The following is an 18356-nucleotide window of genomic DNA, read 5'->3' as shown; positions in this document are numbered from 1 at the left end:
GCAAAAAAGCAAACATAATTAAACAGCTCACCAAAAGTACTGAATAAATAACCATGCTTTTACAATATTTTTACAAAAATGCCATCAAATTAACAAAAATTCGTTTATCTGACAGATTAACTTGTATTTTCCCTATAAAAATTGATATTATTTACGTGTTCCATTGGAAGCATTAATATAACAAACATAATAATCTTTTCACTTTTAGTTGGGCCAGTAACTTAAATTGAACACAATTTGCTTAATAATATTTTGTCACGGTTTTTTTATTCAATGGAAAATGTACTGTGGTCCGTAAAAGTGTTCCATAAACGTTATGCTTATGCACTGGATTAGGCCAATAAGGGTGTTAAAATATTGGTCCATGAACAATGGACTAGATGTGCGGTTTAAATGGTTAATCATGAAGCTAGTCCCAATACAAATCAAGATAGCCAACCTCAATAGCCAAAAAGTAGTATTCAGAGTTGACATAACTTATTCAACTTTGAAATATTTTATATATCACAAATAATATCTCAAATTTGTGATATATGAAACGAAGGTAGTACGGACTACATAAATTGCAACAATGCAAATCAAGAATTAGACCTTTGTTTGCTTGGTTTGCTCAAATCCTATATCCTTCAAGGAACTAACCAGTTTCTCAAACTCAAACCATTATCTTATTGATGCATATTTAAGGCCACAAATAACAACAACATTTTTCACTCTTGGAGCGGCGAGCCATGGCACAAGTAAGCCCCCTTGGATCCGTCCAGTTAATACAATACATACATTACATATACATCATTGTTTATAAATTTAAAACCAATATTTACACAATGTATTTTACATAGGATTTCAATATGTACTCCCATAAGTCCCATTTATAATTACTTTCTCATTACTTTACACCCATTTTCATAAGGAGATTATTGTAAATTCAGTAAACTACCTATTAGAAAAGAAAAAGAGATTTTTTTTTTTTACTTAGTCACCATATTTAAACGATTAATTTCTTGGACTTCTTTTGCTTATACAACTCGCTCTCCTTTGCTCTAATCTTCTCCTCTCACTGCAGGTTAAACGTAATAGTTAAAAAAAAAATGACAAGTTGTTGAAATACACACAAATAAATCATCCATACTGTATTAAAGCTTGAATTGTGGAGAGCAATACCTTGGGTTGATGGCTGTTTTGGAGAAAAGAATTAATATCTGTAGTCTCATCCACTGAATAATTGTCATCATTTAATGTAATTTGTTTTAATTTGGGTGCCTTTAACTGAGGTCCAAAACGAAAACAACCCATATCTGGACATTTGTTAATTTTCAAGTATTGCAAAGATGGCAACTGTAGAACTTGATCCTTAAGATCTTCTCTTGATATTGATATGAACATTTGCAATTTAGGGCAGTCTTCTAGCTCAACTCTTTCAAGGGACGGAAAAACTTCGTCACCGACAAATTTAGAAGCCTTACTTGCCTCCTCTTCCTTGGAACTTATGACTTCCCTTAGCAGTTCACACTCCCGTATGGATAATGTTTTCAGTTGTACAAGTGCAGTTGCTATCGAGAGGGATCCCAAACTTTCAAGTTTCTTACATCTTACAATGTCTAAGTGGTTCAAATTGTTAAAGCTGGAATAGTAAGTCATCTCCTTACAATTCACTTCCCACAATTGTACTATTTTATCACACGATTTTAATGTCACGTCTTCCAGCGATGGGAATATTGTCTGCACGCAAGTAGTTGATAAAGAGCATGTAATCCACGTTTAAAGAATTTGGAAGATATAATTAATTAATAGCTCAAGAGAATGGTTAGTTTAGAGTAAGAGTATTAAATTATATCAGAAATTAAAACTAGTTTTTAAGGCCAGGGGTAGACTAAAGAAACATATTAGGTACCTTATGATTGAATAGAATATGATGTCCAGGTTGCTCCTCATCATCATCATCATCATTAGTGGTGGTGGAACTTTTGATTAAACCTGTCACACTTTCTAATTCCTGAAGGTAGATTAGCCTGATTAGCTTCAAATTAGAAAATGTACGATTAATACGTGGATCTCCATGTGCATTATTCAATTGATGATCAGCATCATCATGCTCCATAAATATGTATTTCATATTATCGCAACTTACTATTTCTAAATGAGTCAATTTGGGTGCCTTGAAAAGTGTAGATGAGAGAGACTGCATCATAGGACATCCCCAAATCTCCAGGTGCTGCAAATGTGGAAAGTGAGTATTAGTAATTCCCAATTGCAATTTGGGTTCGCCGTCTTCTTGTTGCCGGATGTCATCATTAATAAGTTGGAGCTCCCTCATCTTATATACCCTCAAATATTGAGTCTTCTCGAGTAATTACCTTACACCATTATTTTTTATTATTGATGACCAAGAATCCTTCCCAACCTTGAATTGTAAAGTACGAGAGTAGTATCCTATTAATGGAAATCCCCCCAAACCTCCAAAAGATATATGAAAGCGATCCAGATTATTAAGAAATTGGAATTGATCATCACCAATTGGCCAATCCTTGAATTTTACTGCTAATTCAAGAAATTTGAGGTAACTCAAATTATTCAACTCAGCAATGCGGGCATAATTTACATAATCCTCAGGATTGCCATTATTATATCTCCATGGACTGCCAGGCTTAAAAGCGTACAGTCCTTCCAACAAAGAGAGCTTTGATAGGACATTAGCTGTTATTCTTCTATATCCATACCTGTCGCCCGTCCAATCTAACAAACGAAGATTGCAAAGATTCCCTATTGCCTCTGGTATTTCCTCCACAGATGAATCACGAAGACTAAGAACAACAAGGTTGGTCAACTCACCAATTACTGTAATATCTCCCAACTCACATTCCTCCAACAACAACGTTCTTAGACTCCTTTTCAATTTTCTTATGGAATTCGGCAACCCTGCCGCAAACTTCATTCTTGCCAACATTAAAACCTTAAGATTTGTCATCCCTTCAAAGAAACCATCTGAAAATTGATCTCGAGGTTGGCTCCCATCTAATATCAGAATTTGAAGCTTGTTAGAGTTGAGTCCGTCCAATCGAGAATGATTATAGGCATCCGACATGAGAGATATGGCATAGTACTTTTGGGAAGTCTCCAAGGATTGCCATCGAGGAAAGGCTTCCACCATAACCATGTCCCCTCCTGCGTTACCAAGTATTCCATTTAAATAAATTTGTATTATTAGTAATTGCAATGCTTAAATGAAAAAAGCTAACGAAACTTTGAAGCTTGTTAGAGTTGAATCCATCCAATCGAGAATAATTGCAATGCTTAAAAGTTATACAAGTATTAATTATAAAAACAAAATCAACGCATTTTTTAAATGGCAGGCCATATCATGTGGTCGGCTGAGACACATCCAAACACTGACCAAGTAAACCCTGACCGTCCAAGTAACCCCTGATCGATTGAGTGGCCCTTGATCAATTGAGTAACTTCTGACCCAGTAATCACGACCATATAGTGTGACTAGCCACAAATAAACATTTATGAAATAAAATGTTATGTTTTATATTATGTATTTTATCAAAATATGAGAAACAAAATTAATAATTCATTTTATAATAAAAAAATTCAAGTAATAAGCAAACGAATATCACAAAGTTTATTAGACAACTGTATATTAGTAAAATATTTTTTTTAAAAATATAAACAAATTGTGCAGGCACGAAATTCCTTTAGTATTATTTTTTTTAAAATGATATTATTTGGGCATGATGTTAGTGGCACCGTGCCTAAATTAAACTAGTATGCACATATTTATATTATAAATCATAAGTATAGTTTCTAGCGCAATTTTGATTTTCCAATGAAAACATTTCAATAGTATGTGGTTTATAACTCATAAAACAGTAAACGAAGGGTCAAAGCTCATTCAAAAAGTATGCAATATACTTAAGCTTATACATACCTTGTTCTGCAAGAGATATTGTAGATGCCCGAACCACATCATGAATTTTCACATGAGTTTGTTTATAATCTTCATCGTCTTCTTGTAACAACAAAGATGATGATTTGAGCTCCTCCGCCCATCTTTTAGCTTGCTCCATGGCTTCGATAAGATTGTCAACATTCTCAAACAATTCCAATCCGATGCCATATCTCATCATATATTCGATTGGTATACTTGCACCAAAAGGAAACAAACAAGCAAGCAAGAAGAACCTTTTTTTCTTTTCATCTTCCATAAGCTTGTAACTTGTTTCCAAAATTGTGTAGGCTTGACGATGTACACCCCTAATCTTGGCTTGACTATAGGACATAGGTTTTTCCAATTCAGATGCAAAGTGTTTCCAAGCTTCTAACGAGTCCTCCTTCTTTAGCACATCGGCCAATGCCACAATTGCAAGAGGAAGCCCTCCACACCTATTCAGCATCCTCTTCTCCATGTCCTCGCGCTGTGGGTCTTTCCAGCCATCGTCGTTGATTTTTCCTCCAATTCGTGCTCTGAGAAGCTGCTTTGATTCACCATAGTCCAATGGCTTTACTTCGAATATATCATCCTTTGATATATCCATAGCTTCACACACATTCTTCTCCCTACTTGTCACCAAAATCTTGCAAAACTCGTTTGGTTTCGGAATCCCCACTTTACTCAAATCAAGTTTAGCCCAGACATTATCCAAGATAATGAGTATCTTACGCACTCCCTCCAAACGATTATATAGTGTCGTTCTCCTTTGCTCTACACTGTGCATATCATCCAATTTCAATCCAATTTTCTCTGCTATTTGATCTTGAATACGTTCCATGTTGGGGGCTTCAGAAATCTCAACCATTATTCTTTCTTCAAACATAGTTTTTATTTCTTTGTGGTTGAGAATTTCTGTTACCATAGTTGTTTTACCTATGTCACGTATACATAAGCATCTCAACATTAGTCCTAAGTCTTAACATATATACTAACTACTACGTACATTATTTATAGTAAACATGCAATTTGGAGTAATCATTGGCTTGTGTAAAATCAAACTACAAACATTTATAGTAAACATATTAATGAGAGTTTGACACATAAGACAGTACACTCCAAGGGATTGATGACTCCAACATGTTTTATTTTAATAATAGTTAATAGATCAATTTGGTTGACATATAAAGTTTTTAGTTAAGTAGTTAACAGTCAATTTAATTAAAGCAAAGAGTGTATCAATTTCATTAAAGCAGTGAGAGTGAGGGATAGCTTAAGTGGTTACAATTCCCCTCCCAATTTCAAGTAATCTTGGGATTGTTGGGATCGACTTTCATCACTATTAACACTAAAATAAAAATAAACATATGAAACATGCATACGTGATGCTAGAAAATTATTAAAAATTAACGTATATAAAAGTATAAAATTTACCTATGGCTCCCATGCCAAATATGCCAACTGCATCAACCTGATCATCTCGTAACCTCTTGAGTATTTCCTCCATAAGCTCTACTCTCGAACGCAAGCCCTTAAGGAATTCATTAGGGATGGCTTTCAGATCCAATCTACTTACAGGTTCCGTGACATCTGTTGGTGTGTCCTTGATTACAACATCAATTTTGTCCGCCTTAGATTTTGCATCTTTGCTCATGTCATAGCGTCGACACAGATTGCAACGAGAACGTCGAAAGCAGCTGATCTTGTCTCTGCCTTTTCTCTCCTCCTCATCCGTCATCTTATCCATCAATCCCTCAACATCCTCCAAGACTCTCGTTACCTCTTCGATCCATCCTTTAGTTCGTTCTGTAAGAAGTCGCAAGTTATCCACTTCGCGCTTAACTCTGCTATCAATGGCATCTCTTTCTATCTTTAGTTTAATGTACTTGTCTTGGACAAGTTTTAGGTTTTCTTTGTAGTTTTTAATGTAAGAATAGCATTCTGCTATCTTGTCCATGGGTTTGCAAATCTCATTAGCTGCATTCCCAACTTCTTTTGCCAAGCACAACCAATCCATTTATTTCCCCTCAAAAATATGAAAAACTTAAAAGAAGAAATTTAATTTGGGTTTATGAAATGAAAAGGGAATGAAAAAAATCTCACAATTAATACAATAGAATGCTCTTGTTTTGTGTTTGAGGTATGAATTAATGTTATGGCATAATCCAAATACAAATTTATAGATTGATAATAAAGTTCTTAAGTATTACGTACTCCTTACACTTGGAATATTACAAGCCTTAACTTTGGTAACTTAATTTCAATATCTTGGCATCAGTTCTTACTTTGGTTTCAAGGTTATTGCTCTAATCAAAAAATGTATGCAAATATATAACACCATAAATTATGGAATTGATTAGACCAAAAGCATATGCTTTTACTTCATTTGTAACGCTAACGACATATAAAAATCAAGTTTATCTTTTCTAGGGTTAAACATTTTATTAGTCTTCAAATAATTGTTTAAGGTTAAAGGTACAATTAAGATTCTCATAGTAAACTTGGACAATGTCTAGAAGAAAACTTGATTTGGATGGATGTAGTAAGGATTATTCTATGCAAGGCTTTTGATTATAAAACTCGTCCTTCCTCTGCTTAGATCTTCGATGATCTTTTCACTAAAACTCGTCCTTCCTCTGCTTAGATCTTCGATGATCTTTTCACTGCAATGGAGAATGTTACAGTTAAAATAATTCTGATGATTGTTATCAATAATTATCATGTTATAAGTGATCATACTTTGTTTTATTTATCATAACTAAATACAATACAGTACATATACAATTTTTTAATTTTATTTTACTTAAATCCAATATTTACACCTTATTTTTGCATAGGGTTTCAGTATATCTACTCCCATATATTATTACAATCTTATTACACAAATTCCATACAAAGGTTATTGTAAATACAGTGGAACTACAGGAAAAGAAAATGAGATACTTTAGCTACTACCATATTTATTTACAAAGACATACACATGCAATTATGCAAACTATTAATTTCTTGGATTTTGGTTTTTGTCACATATACAACTCGCTTCTCTTTTGCTCTAATCTTCGATGATCCTTTCACTGCATGGCAAACGTAATAGTTAAGATTCAGCATGATTGTTATTTGAATCAAATTGATCACTACACTTCTTTTTTTTTTTTTTTTTTTTTTTTTTTTTTTTTTTTTTCTCAATATCTTTTAGAGCACCTCCATTTAGAGTATTCAATCTCTGTACAAAATACTGATCAAATAAAACTATATACTCTGATCTCAAATGTGCACAGATTTCAAAACTACGTAGTATATCATTTTATATGTATTATTACCTCTGTTCCATGATTAAAAAAAAAAAAAAAAAATCATAGTCAAAGTTAATACATTTATCAATGCAGAACTAATTTGACCCTAAATAAAAATAATCATGCATTAAAAACACACACACTAGTCTAGCTTATGATATGGTAACATTAGTCTTAGTTAACGTTATACGGAGTAGTAAACATATGAATAGTGAGAAGTCAACGTGCATCAATTATTATAAAATGTAGGGATTTCATTTATAATATTTGTTTTGATTGCCAAAAGTTGTCTAGCTTATGTGACATTTTATAATATGCCAAGAAAGAAGGATTTCATTGAATCTAAGCTAATTAAATTAAACCAAACTAGATTTTTGGCATGTTCAGTGCACAGGTTGTTACTTGGGTTAATGATTTCATATATAGGTATGCTTTTATATGAAGTAATTGTTTCATTTCTAAAACTAAAAAGAAAAAAAGGGTGAGGGCCGGGTAGAACTGTGAAAGAACGTGAAGGAATTTAGTTAGATATATATACATGACATACGAAGTATTAGTTTAGATTATATATAAAGTCTAGGAGATGAAAAGACAATTTTTATAATAATTCATATGTTTATGTAATGTGTACTAATTAATTAAACATTATTTTATTATGGTGGAAATGAAATATTTCATTTTCTTACTTGAATTTGCAAGGTGTAGAATTCATAAAAGACTCAAGCAAAAAATATTAAGGGATGTGACATGTGGCATATGCTGGTGATGAGTGACTTGTGAATTGTGATGCTATGTGTCATAATTTGTGGTTTGTGTTTTTAAATACTATGTACTTCCTCCGGTTCGTATTATATGAAACTTTGGAATTTTTTATATCTCACAAATAATCCACCAAAATTGCATATAATACAAACCGGAGGTAGTAGATATAGATAGATATAGATTTCATATGGGTCTAAATTAAATGAATTCATTGCACTTTTTCTTTAGACACACATTTGGTTAGCTAATTATAAATCATGGGGTGGAAATGGGGACATAATCAGATTGTTTAGCAGCTAACTTAGAGGCTTAAAAATCAAGTGTCATTTAAAGTGGTTTGATATACATCCCCTCTCCCCAAAAAAATAAAAAATAAAAAAGATGAGTTAGTTTTGAAGAAAAAAAGTACGTACTCGTAGTATTTTAGAAGGTATGTTTAAAGTAAAATACGTACAAGTAAGTTAAAAAATATAAATATACACAAGTAAATCATATAAAATCATGTATTGTACGTGGAGTGCGATACCTTGGGTTGTTGCCTGTTTTGGAGAAAAGAATTAATGTCTGTAGTCTCATCCACTGGATAATTTTTCATATCATATGTAATTTGTTTTAAATTGGGTGCCTTTAAAATGGGTCCAAACGACCGCATCTCTGGACATTCGTCAATATCCAGGTGTTGCAAAGATGACAACTTAACAACTTGATCCTTAACATCTTCTCCTGGTATTGATATGAACGTCTTCAATTCGTAGCAGATTTCTAGCTTAACACTTTCAAGGGATGGAAAGATTTCATCAGCAAATATAGGAGCCTTTATTTCCTCCTCTTCATTGGAAATTATGACTTCCCTTAGAAGTGGACAGTAGTATATGGATAATGTTTTCAGTTGTACAAGTGCAGTTGCTATCGAGAGGGATCCCAAACTTTCAAGTTTCTCACATTCCCTGATTTCTAAGAGGCGCAAATTGTTAAAGCTGGAATAGTAAGTCATCTTCTTACAATTCACTTCCCACAATTGTACTATTTTGTAACATTCATCCAATGTCAAGTCTTCCAGCGATGGGAACATTATCTGCAAGTAGTTGATATATATAGAGCATGTAATCCACAATGGAAATTTTTTGGAAGATATAATTAATGAATAGCTCAAGAGAATGGTTAGTTTAGAGTAAGAGTATTAAATTATATCAGAAATTAAAACTAGTTTAATTTTAATGGGGTAGAATAAAGAAACATATTAGGTACCTTATGATTGAATAGAATATGATGTCCAGGTTGCTCATCATCATCATCATCATCATCATTAGTGGTGCCAGAACCCCGTTAGATTAAACCTGTTACGCTTTTCAATTCTGGAAGGAATTTCAGGAACATTACCTTCAAATAAGGAAATGGAACAGTAATATGATGTGGATCTCCATGTGCATTATTCAGTTGATGATCAGCATCATCATGCTCCATAAATATGTATTTCATACTTGAGCAGTATAATAATTCTAAATGAGTCAAGTTGGGTCCCTTGAAAAGTGTAGATGAGAGAGACTGCATCTTTTCGCAAAGAAAAACCATCAGGTGTTGAAATTTTTGGAAGAATTATTACCTCTAGAGAATGGTTAGCTTAAAGTAATAAGAGTATGAATATGTAATAACAAAAATTAAAAGGTTTTTTTTTTTTTTTTTTAATTTGATGGGTAAAGTAGACAAAGTATACAATAGACATATTAAAACGCATTTTTCATATGGTACCTTATGATTGAAAAGAATATGATGTCCAGTTTGATGATTATCATTAGTGGTGTTGGAACTTTTGATTAAACCTGTTACACTTTCCAATTTCGGAAGATGCTTTAGCTTCATTCGCTTCAAACAAGGAAATGTAATAGTAATATGTGGATCTCCTTGTGCATTATTCAGATTTTCTCCTGTTATTGACATTAACATCTTCAATTTGGCGCAGTAATCTAGCTCAACACTTTCAAGGGATGGAAAGATTTCATCAGCAAATATAGGAGCCTTTATTCCCTTTATTATTCCCTCCTCTTCATTGGAACTTATGACTTCCTTTAGTAATGGACACTCCCATATGGCTAATGTTTTCAGTTGTACAAGTGCAGTTGCTATCGAGAGGGATCCCAAACTTTCAAGTTTCTTACATCCATGAATTTGTAAGTAGCGCAAATTGGTAAAGCTGGAATAGTAAATCATCTCCTTACAATTCACTTCCCACAATTGTACTATTTTATCACAAACTTTCAATGTCAAATCTTCCAGCGATGGGAATATTGTTTGCAGTCATAACCCACGTTAAAAGAATGGAAAGTTTTTGGAAGACATAATTAATAGCTCAAGAGAATGGTTAGTTTAGAGTATGAGTATTAAATATTATATCAGAAATTAAAACTAGTTTTTAAGGCCAGGGGTAGAATAAAGAAACATATTAGGTACCTTATGATTGAATAGAATATGATGTCCATGTTGCTCATCATCATCATCAGTGGTGCCAGAACCCCGTTTGATTAAACCTGTTACACTTTCCAATTCTGGAAGATAGGTTAGCTTCATATCCTTCAAACAAGGAAATGGATCAGTAATATGTGGATCTCCATGTGCATTATTCAGTTGATGATCAGCATCATCATGCTCCATAAATATGTATTTCATACTTGAGCAATGACCTATTCGTAGATGAGTCAAGTTGGGTGCCTTGAAAGATGTAGATGAGAGAGACTGCATCTTTGGGCAATATAAAACATCCAGGTTTTGCAAATGTGAAAAGTGAATATTAGTAATTCCCAACTGCATTTTGGTTTCATCATCTTGTTGTTGTTGTTGGATGTCATCATTAATATGTTGGAGAGCCCTTATATGAAACATGTCATATAACTTTAAATAATAAGTCTTCTCAAGTAATACCCTTGCACTATTACATTTTACAATTGATGACCAAGAATCGTTCTTAATGAAGGTTAAAGCACGAGAGTACCCTCTTGGAAGTGCCCAATAATTATGTCCAAAAGATATACGAAAGTGATGGAGATTATTGAGAAATTGGAGTTGATCATCATCAATTGGCCAATCATTGAATTTCACTCCTAACTCAAATAGTTTGAGGAAACTCAAATTATTCAACTCGGCAATGCGGGCATAATATGCATTTTCACCTTTTTTAGAACCATCATTATTATATGTCCATGGTGTCGTACTATAACTAAAAGCGTAAAGTCCTTCCAACAGAGAGAGCTTAGAAAGGACATTAGCTGCTATTCCATTTCTCTCAATATTGCACTCTGTCAGATCCAACAAACGAAGACGACAAAGATTCCCTATTGCCTCTGGTATTTCCTCCATAGATGATCCATATAAACTAAGAACAATAAGGTTGGTCAACTCACCAATTACTGTAATATTTCCCAACTCACACTTCTCCAACAGCAACGTTCTAAGACTCTTCTTCAATTTTCTTATAGAGTCCGGCAACCCTGGTGTAAACTTCATTCCTTTCAATACTAAAACCTTTAGATTTGTCATCCCTTGAAAGAAACCATCTGAAAATCCATCACGAGGTTGGCTCCTATCTAATATCAGAATTTGAAGTTTGTCGGAGTTGAGTCCATCCAATTGAGAATGATCGGCACCTGACATCAGAGAAATAGCATAGTACTTTTGGCGAGTTTCCAATGACAACCATCGAGGAAAGGCTTCTACCATCAACATGTCTTTACCTGCATTCCATTTCATAGTAGTAAGGGAAGATTTGTGAGAATTCCTCTTCATGTGAGAAATCTTTCATATGTGAGAACACTCTTATGTTCTAAATTTGTACTCGTATATTCTAACTTTAACATCAGATGTTCTAAATTTTAAATCATGTGTTCCAAATCTGAAATGACTTAAATCAAATGTTTTAAAGTATTACTCACATGTTCTAAATTTTAAATTATTTAAACTAAATTTTAACTTATATGTTTTAAATTTTTAAATTGTGTTCTAAGATTTCTAATTATATGTTCTAAATTATTACTCGTATGTTCTAAACTTTTACTCACATGTTCTAAATGCTAAAATCTTGTATTTTTAATTTTTATTCATATATATGTTCGAAATTCAATATATAGTGTTCTTAAATTTTATTCACATGTTCTAAATCTTAAATCAAATTTTCTAAATTTTATTCAAATTCTCTAAATTATAAATCAAGTTTTTAAAATTTTTAACCACACGTTCTAAATCCAAAATCAAATGTTCTAAATTATTACTCACATAGATGTTTAAAATTATTACTCGTGTGTTCTAAATTTTAAACCATGTGTTTTGAAGTGCAAAATCATGTGATCAAAATTTTTAATTATATGTTCTAAATTTTTACTTAAATGTTCTAAATTCTAGATCAGTTCTCATATAAGTATGTTTTTTCACATATGGGCCTATTCTATATATGTATGTGTATATATATATATATATATATATATATGTGTATATATATATATATATATGTGTATATGTATATATATATATATATGTGTGTGTATATATATATATATATATATATATATATATATATATATATATATATATATAAAGGGGGATATTAGAGAAGAGAGAAGATAAAATAGACAATGTGGTATGAAAGAGAAAAAAAAAACCTCATATTTGATTCAACATAATTTGTCAAACATATCTAAAGATCATTATATTTGAAATTGTCTTATTTGTGCGTACCTAAAAAGCTACAAGTATATTGGATTTTGTTGGATAAAAAGTTATCTGGAACGGAAAAAAAATATAAGTTATATCTAAGCTAAACTCTTGAGTAGGTATCTATTTGAACTTTCTATATATTAACTATTATAAAAAAATAATAATAAAAAAAATAAAAAAAATTGTTGACATCATTAACCTTCAAACTAATCCTACGTGTCATTTTCACATTAAAAATTTTACCTTCAATTCTATGTATGATGTCATCAATTATTAGTGGTTTTTTTATTTTTATTTTTAATCTATATTTTTGAGTTCAAACTTCAAAGCATAAATTTCTATATAAAATTTAAGTAACCAAGTTTCTCTCCCAATTTATAGTTTCACATACTTAATTTGTTTGATGTTTAATCGTGATTTAAATTTTTTTTTTTACTTTCTCAAAGTGTATATTATTTTTATATCTAATTCTAATCTTCAAATGAAATTATTAAAATATAATGCAACTAAACATAAATTATAAAAATGATTAATTATACTAACCGTGCAATTATCTAAAATAAGATTAAACCAAATGGGTAAATAAAACCGGCCGCCTGACATTCATACCTTTTTGAGATGTTTTAGCTGCCCGAACCACATCATGGATCCTAACATGGCCTTCACGCTCATCTTCTAACAGCAAAGCTGACGATTTGAGTTCATCAATCCAACTGTTGGCCAGCTTCTTGGCTTCGATGAGGTCGTTAACATGTTCAAACAAGTCTAATCCAATGCCGTATCTCATCAATTCTTCAACAGGTATACTTGCACCGGAGGGAAACAAACAAGCAAGCAAGAAAAACCTTTTTTTCTCTTCACTCTCAATGAGCCTGTAACTTGTTTCGAAAATCGAGTAAGCTTGACGATGAACATCACTAATCATAGCAACACTGTTTGAGATAGGTTTTTCCAATTCAGTTGCAAAATATTCCCAGGTTAACAACGACTCTTTATTCTTGAGCACTTTTGCTAACGCCACAATGGTAAGTGGTAGTCCTCCACACTTGCGCAGCAGTCTCTTCTCCACGGCCTCTTTTTGGTCTTTTGTTTCATCGTCGTAGGATTCTACTCCAACAATTTGTCGAAAAAGATCCCTTGCTTCATCATCTTTCAACGGCTCTACTTTGCATATATTATCTGGCAATACTCCCATATCTTCACACACTTTCTCCAGCCTACTAGTCACCAACAGTTTGCAGCAAAAGTTTTGTGTGTTTTGAGGCTGAGGAATCCCCACTTCAACCAAATTAAGATTCTTCCAGACGTTGTCCAATATTATGAGGATCTTTGTTGCCGCAGCTTGTCCTTTCTTAGACTTCACATTCTTCAGTCTCTCACGTAGTCTATTTGCCCTCTCCCTTATGCTGTGCAAATCGCGTAAATTCAGACCAAGTCGCTCTGCAATCTGATCTTGAATGCGTTCCACATTTGGTGCTTCAGAAACTTCAGCCATCACAATTTCATCAAACATATCTTTTGCTGCTTTGTTGGCAATTTCTTTAACCAATGTTGTTTTACCTGTCACATTATACACATCAAACATCACCACATATTCATGCATCACAACAATTATACACATCGATCAGACATCACCACATATATATATTCATGCATCACAACAATTACTGTGCAGCGTTTGCACCAAAAAAAGATACAACTACATACTGTGCATGTGCAACGTTAATCTAGCTACTTCAACATGCCATGCTATAAGGAAAAGGAAAAATTCAATAGCAGCTTCAATTTTTTCTTATAGAATTCAAATAACAAATATAATTAATCGGTAATTGTGCCACCGATTAACGATCAGTTTAATTGTTTCGAATTTGGATAATTGATTTGTATACTCTCTTTATCAAAAAATTATAACACATTTAGGCTTGATACGTAGGTCAATGCATTAAATAGTTTGATCTTAAATATTAATTAAAAATATATATAATTAATACTATGAAGTAGTAATATTTATTTAGCAATATTTTTCATGATAAAATTTGTTTTCACCAAATATTAATATAAAAATATTAAAAAGTTAAGATTATGAAACTTTATATTATTACAGAGTATATCATATGTATCTAGCTTCTAGGACTGAGCGTACTTATTCAAGTTTTTCTTTAATCTTTTGACTATTCGAACCTATTTGTTTGCACAATCACGCACCAATGTACATGTTTGAACTTAAATATATTCAACCATGTATTAAAAAAAAAAAAAAAAATCTTACTTGTTAATTTATTTCTTTTGTATAAATTATATAAGTTGTTGATCTGATCGAACTTCAAAAACTAGTTAAGGACCTTAAGGTACAATTTTTTTTTTTTTTTTTTTTTTTTTGAAAGAAACTAGTTAAGGTACGGGTTCGTTTGGCATCTATCGCTGTGGTTTTTGGTTTTTTAGTTTTTTGTATTTCAAAATCATATGATAGATGTTGTATAATAAATAAAAGAATAGTCAAACTTATTAAAATTAAGATAATTTTGAAAACTGACAATAAAAAATGGAAACACCTTTTTCTTGTTTCTTGTTTTTGGATTTTTGTTTTCCAAAAAAACAGAAAATTGAAAACGATAAGCAATGTCAAACAAGCCCGTAGTAATTAATTTTGTGGATTGTATCATTTATGAATTTATATGATGATCATTCTTGCATAATAAATAAATAATTAAATAAAACACACACGCACAATATGATCCATTGATGCTTGATAAAAGTTTGAACCAAATCAAATGTCCAACTCATTTCTGGCCAACATCTAATATCATCTAAGTCAAGTAGTCAACTGATGATGAGCATGCATGATATGACATACAAGTAGAAGTCTAAGTATCATTTGACTTGTACGAAAATGTACCAGAGAAATAGTTAAATCGCATCCTCAATAACATTTCTTGCGTCCAAAAAAAAAAAACATTACTAATACAGTTGACTACTTGACTTAGATGATATTAGATTTAAGCTTAAATAATTGCTGAAGTAGAAAATTGGCGTGAGATTTTCAGATAATTAATTAATGTATGCTTCTAGTATTTACATTCACTTAGAAACTGCATAAAATATAAAAGAATAAAGTTTATAAGAAGTTTACCTATGGCTCCCATGCCAGCTATGCCAACAGCATCAACTTGGTCATCTTGTAACTTGTCAATTACTTTGTTCTTAAGCTGCACTCTGGAATGCACGCTTGAGTAATCATTAGTGTCAAAGACAGATGGAATTTCCTTAGGTTCAGTGATCATTGGATCCTTTGGTGTCTTGTTGATTATTTCCTCAATTTCTGCGGCCTTTCTTTCTGCCATTTTGCTCATTTTATAACGTTGATACAAATTGCAATGAAGACGGCCAGAGCAACACTGATCTTTGGCTTTTCTGTTGTCGTCATCAATGAGTTCCAGCAACTTCTCATCTTGCCCAATGCCCCTTACACTCTCAAGCCAATTATCAGTGACTTGTGTACTTCTATGCAACTTTTCATTACATGACTGATCGACTGTATTGCTTATGGTAATCTTGTAACCATCCAGAAGTTTGTGCTTATCTTGCAATTGTTTTATGTTATCATTGTACTTTTTTATGTACGAGTAGCATTCTTTTAGTTTATCAAATACGAGAGTCTTGGCACAATCTGTGGCTGCATTCCCGGCTTCACTAGCCATCATGCTCTTGCTGTGATAGAAAAAAAAAAACTACATCAGATTTACATTCGAATATGATTGATCTGAGGGAAATAAATAACAGTATCTTAATGATATAAAGAATATATGAAAACAAAGACTAAAATGCTATTAAAGTATTAATTAGAACTACTGTGAATCAAATTATCTAATTACCTTGAATTGCGCGCTTATTTACAACGTGCTTCTTTGAATCAGACTTTCATATTTTCGTTGATATAAACAAGTATTAGTATGTTTTATGTATATTTGTGGTATATGAATATCAAAGCAGCCTCATGTCCTTATATTTATAGTCAAATAATAAGTAGTACGTACTTCGTATTACTTACACCAGGAATTTTAAATGCCTTTACCCCAGTTGTTTTCTTAGCATCAGGTCTTTACTTAGGTTTCAAGAATTTAATTTATTCCTCACCTCATTAGGTCCATTTAATATCCTAAGCTCTACGGCATACGCTCAAGAATATAGTATTGATTGGATCACAAGCAAATGGTGTTGCCTCTTTTGTAACGTTAAGGCTTAAGGGCTTATGTAGAAACTTTCGTACTGTGTCTTGAGATTAGACGTTTCATTTTGACGAATTAAAATTAAAGACTGAAATAATTCCAGTTAGTATATTGTCCTAAAATATACTTTGTACTCCGTATTTAATTTGACCTTTTTTATGCTATTGTAGACTTGTAGTCAATTATAGTCAATGACTATGTTACAAGCTTCAATGTCCATATGGTTAAATTATCTCATTTTGGTGCTCTAGAGTTTTAATTTTTATCATTTTGGTGCAATATGCTTAACTCAGTTAGTGTTGTTTTACCAAAAGGAAAATCTTCATTAACTCAATCATTTAAGGAAAATTTTTAAAGGACTTGAAGTACATTACAAGTAATAAAGATATATAAGCACTGCCATGCATATCACATGTAGATTTTTTTTCCCTTTTTTTTTCCCCAACTTTTGTAAAGTAACTCGATTCTAAAGTAATGCTCGGGAACCAAAGAAATTGCTTGTTTATGTTGTTAATTGATTATTCTTTATTCCATATTTTTCAAGGACAAAACCATTATGTACACGCTATTCTATTTTAATGGCACTCTGAATCAAAGGATCAATAGAACTTAGAAGTGTAAAGATGCAACTAAATAAATAATTCAACAACACCTGTAATATTGAAAATTTTATAGTGGTCGTTTGAAATATAACTAACATAATGTAGTTCATTTTGTTAAAAAAAGACCTTTTATGTAATTTATTCTCAAAAACAAGCTAGGGATGGCCTCATAACTTGAAGGATATGGGACCTATTGTCAATGACAATACATCTCTTTTAGGTTAAGGATGATTTTATGAAAATTTATGAGAAATGACCTTTTATGTACGAAATGGCAAACCTTAACCTTATAAGGCTTTTGGTTGTTAGGCCATGTTGTCTTACGTTGGAATTCAGTTCAGTTCAGTCTAGTTCAACTCAGTTCTGCTCAGCTCAGTTCTGCTTAGGGGTGTCCGTTCGGTTTTCGATTTGGATTTAGTCCGAATCCGATCCAATCCGAATATAATTCGGTTTTCAATTTTTCAATCCGATCCGATCCGAATTTCTCTCTTGATCCAATCCAATCCAATCCGAATTAAAATTCGGTTATTTGGATCCGATCCGAAAATCCGAATTATAATGCATTATTTTTTACCTCCTAATACAATTATAAAAATAAAGCTTTAATACAAATAAAAGTCTTTAAAATAATGAGTAAAATAAATAGTTCAACGTCAAGTCATTAATTAATTAATACAAAGTCTCCCTAATTTATTTTTTGTAGTAGTAAGTATTTGAGCTAAACTTCAAAAAATAAAGAAATCCATATTTATACAAGCTTAATTTTACAATTCGGTTTTCGGTTTGGATTGGATCCAATTAGGGTAAATCCGATCCAATCCGAAAATCCGAATTTCCAAAA

At 32.1% G+C, this 18356-nt stretch overlaps 2 protein-coding genes across 2 annotated transcripts; both read right to left on the bottom strand.

Moving 5' to 3' along the window:
* Positions 1-4056: 4056 nt before the first annotated feature.
* On the bottom strand, positions 4057-5948 carry LOC145616220 (putative disease resistance protein At1g61310). Its single transcript, XM_081670911.1, has 3 exons — positions 5366-5948; positions 4186-4867; positions 4057-4072 (listed from the first exon to the last, which is right to left on the bottom strand). The coding sequence occupies exons 1-3, from the start codon at positions 5946-5948 to the stop codon at positions 4057-4059; spliced, it is 1281 nt and encodes a 426-aa protein (XP_081527037.1).
* An 842-nt stretch (positions 5949-6790) lies between these two features.
* Positions 6791-16674, bottom strand: LOC145616219 (disease resistance protein At4g27190-like). Its single transcript, XM_081670910.1, has 8 exons — positions 16560-16674; positions 15818-16395; positions 13297-14247; positions 10424-11711; positions 9736-10177; positions 9367-9531; positions 8513-9061; positions 6791-7005 (listed from the first exon to the last, which is right to left on the bottom strand). Exons 2-8 carry the CDS (start codon positions 16386-16388, stop codon positions 7003-7005), a joined length of 3969 nt encoding a protein of 1322 aa, XP_081527036.1. The 5' UTR covers positions 16389-16395; positions 16560-16674; the 3' UTR covers positions 6791-7002.
* Positions 16675-18356: the final 1682 nt, after the last annotated feature.

Source organism: Chenopodium album, chromosome 26 (assembly GCF_948465745.1).
Source record: "Chenopodium album chromosome 26, dcCheAlbu1.1, whole genome shotgun sequence".
Lineage (NCBI taxonomy): Eukaryota > Viridiplantae > Streptophyta > Magnoliopsida > Caryophyllales > Amaranthaceae > Chenopodium > Chenopodium album.
Note: the sequence above shows the minus strand (reverse complement) of the source record. Positions and strands in the feature narration are given on the sequence as shown.

Excerpts from the sequence above, each read along its gene's own strand:
- LOC145616220 (XM_081670911.1), bottom strand. The coding sequence starts at position 5,948 with ATGGATTGGTTGTGCTTGGCAAAAGAAGTTGGGAATGCAGCTAATGAG. Across the intron at positions 4,868-5,365 it reads ATTTGGCATGGGAGCCATAG|GTAAAACAACTATGGTAACA; the intron begins GTAAATTTTATA and ends TACGTGACATAG.
- LOC145616219 (XM_081670910.1), bottom strand. The coding sequence starts at position 16,388 with ATGATGGCTAGTGAAGCCGGGAATGCAGCCACAGATTGTGCCAAGACT. Across the intron at positions 14,248-15,817 it reads AGCTGGCATGGGAGCCATAG|GTAAAACAACATTGGTTAAA; the intron begins GTAAACTTCTTA and ends ATAATGTGACAG. Across the intron at positions 9,062-9,366 it reads TTCCATTTCCTTATTTGAAG|ATAATGTTCCCATCGCTGGA; the intron begins GTAATGTTCCTG and ends AACTACTTGCAG.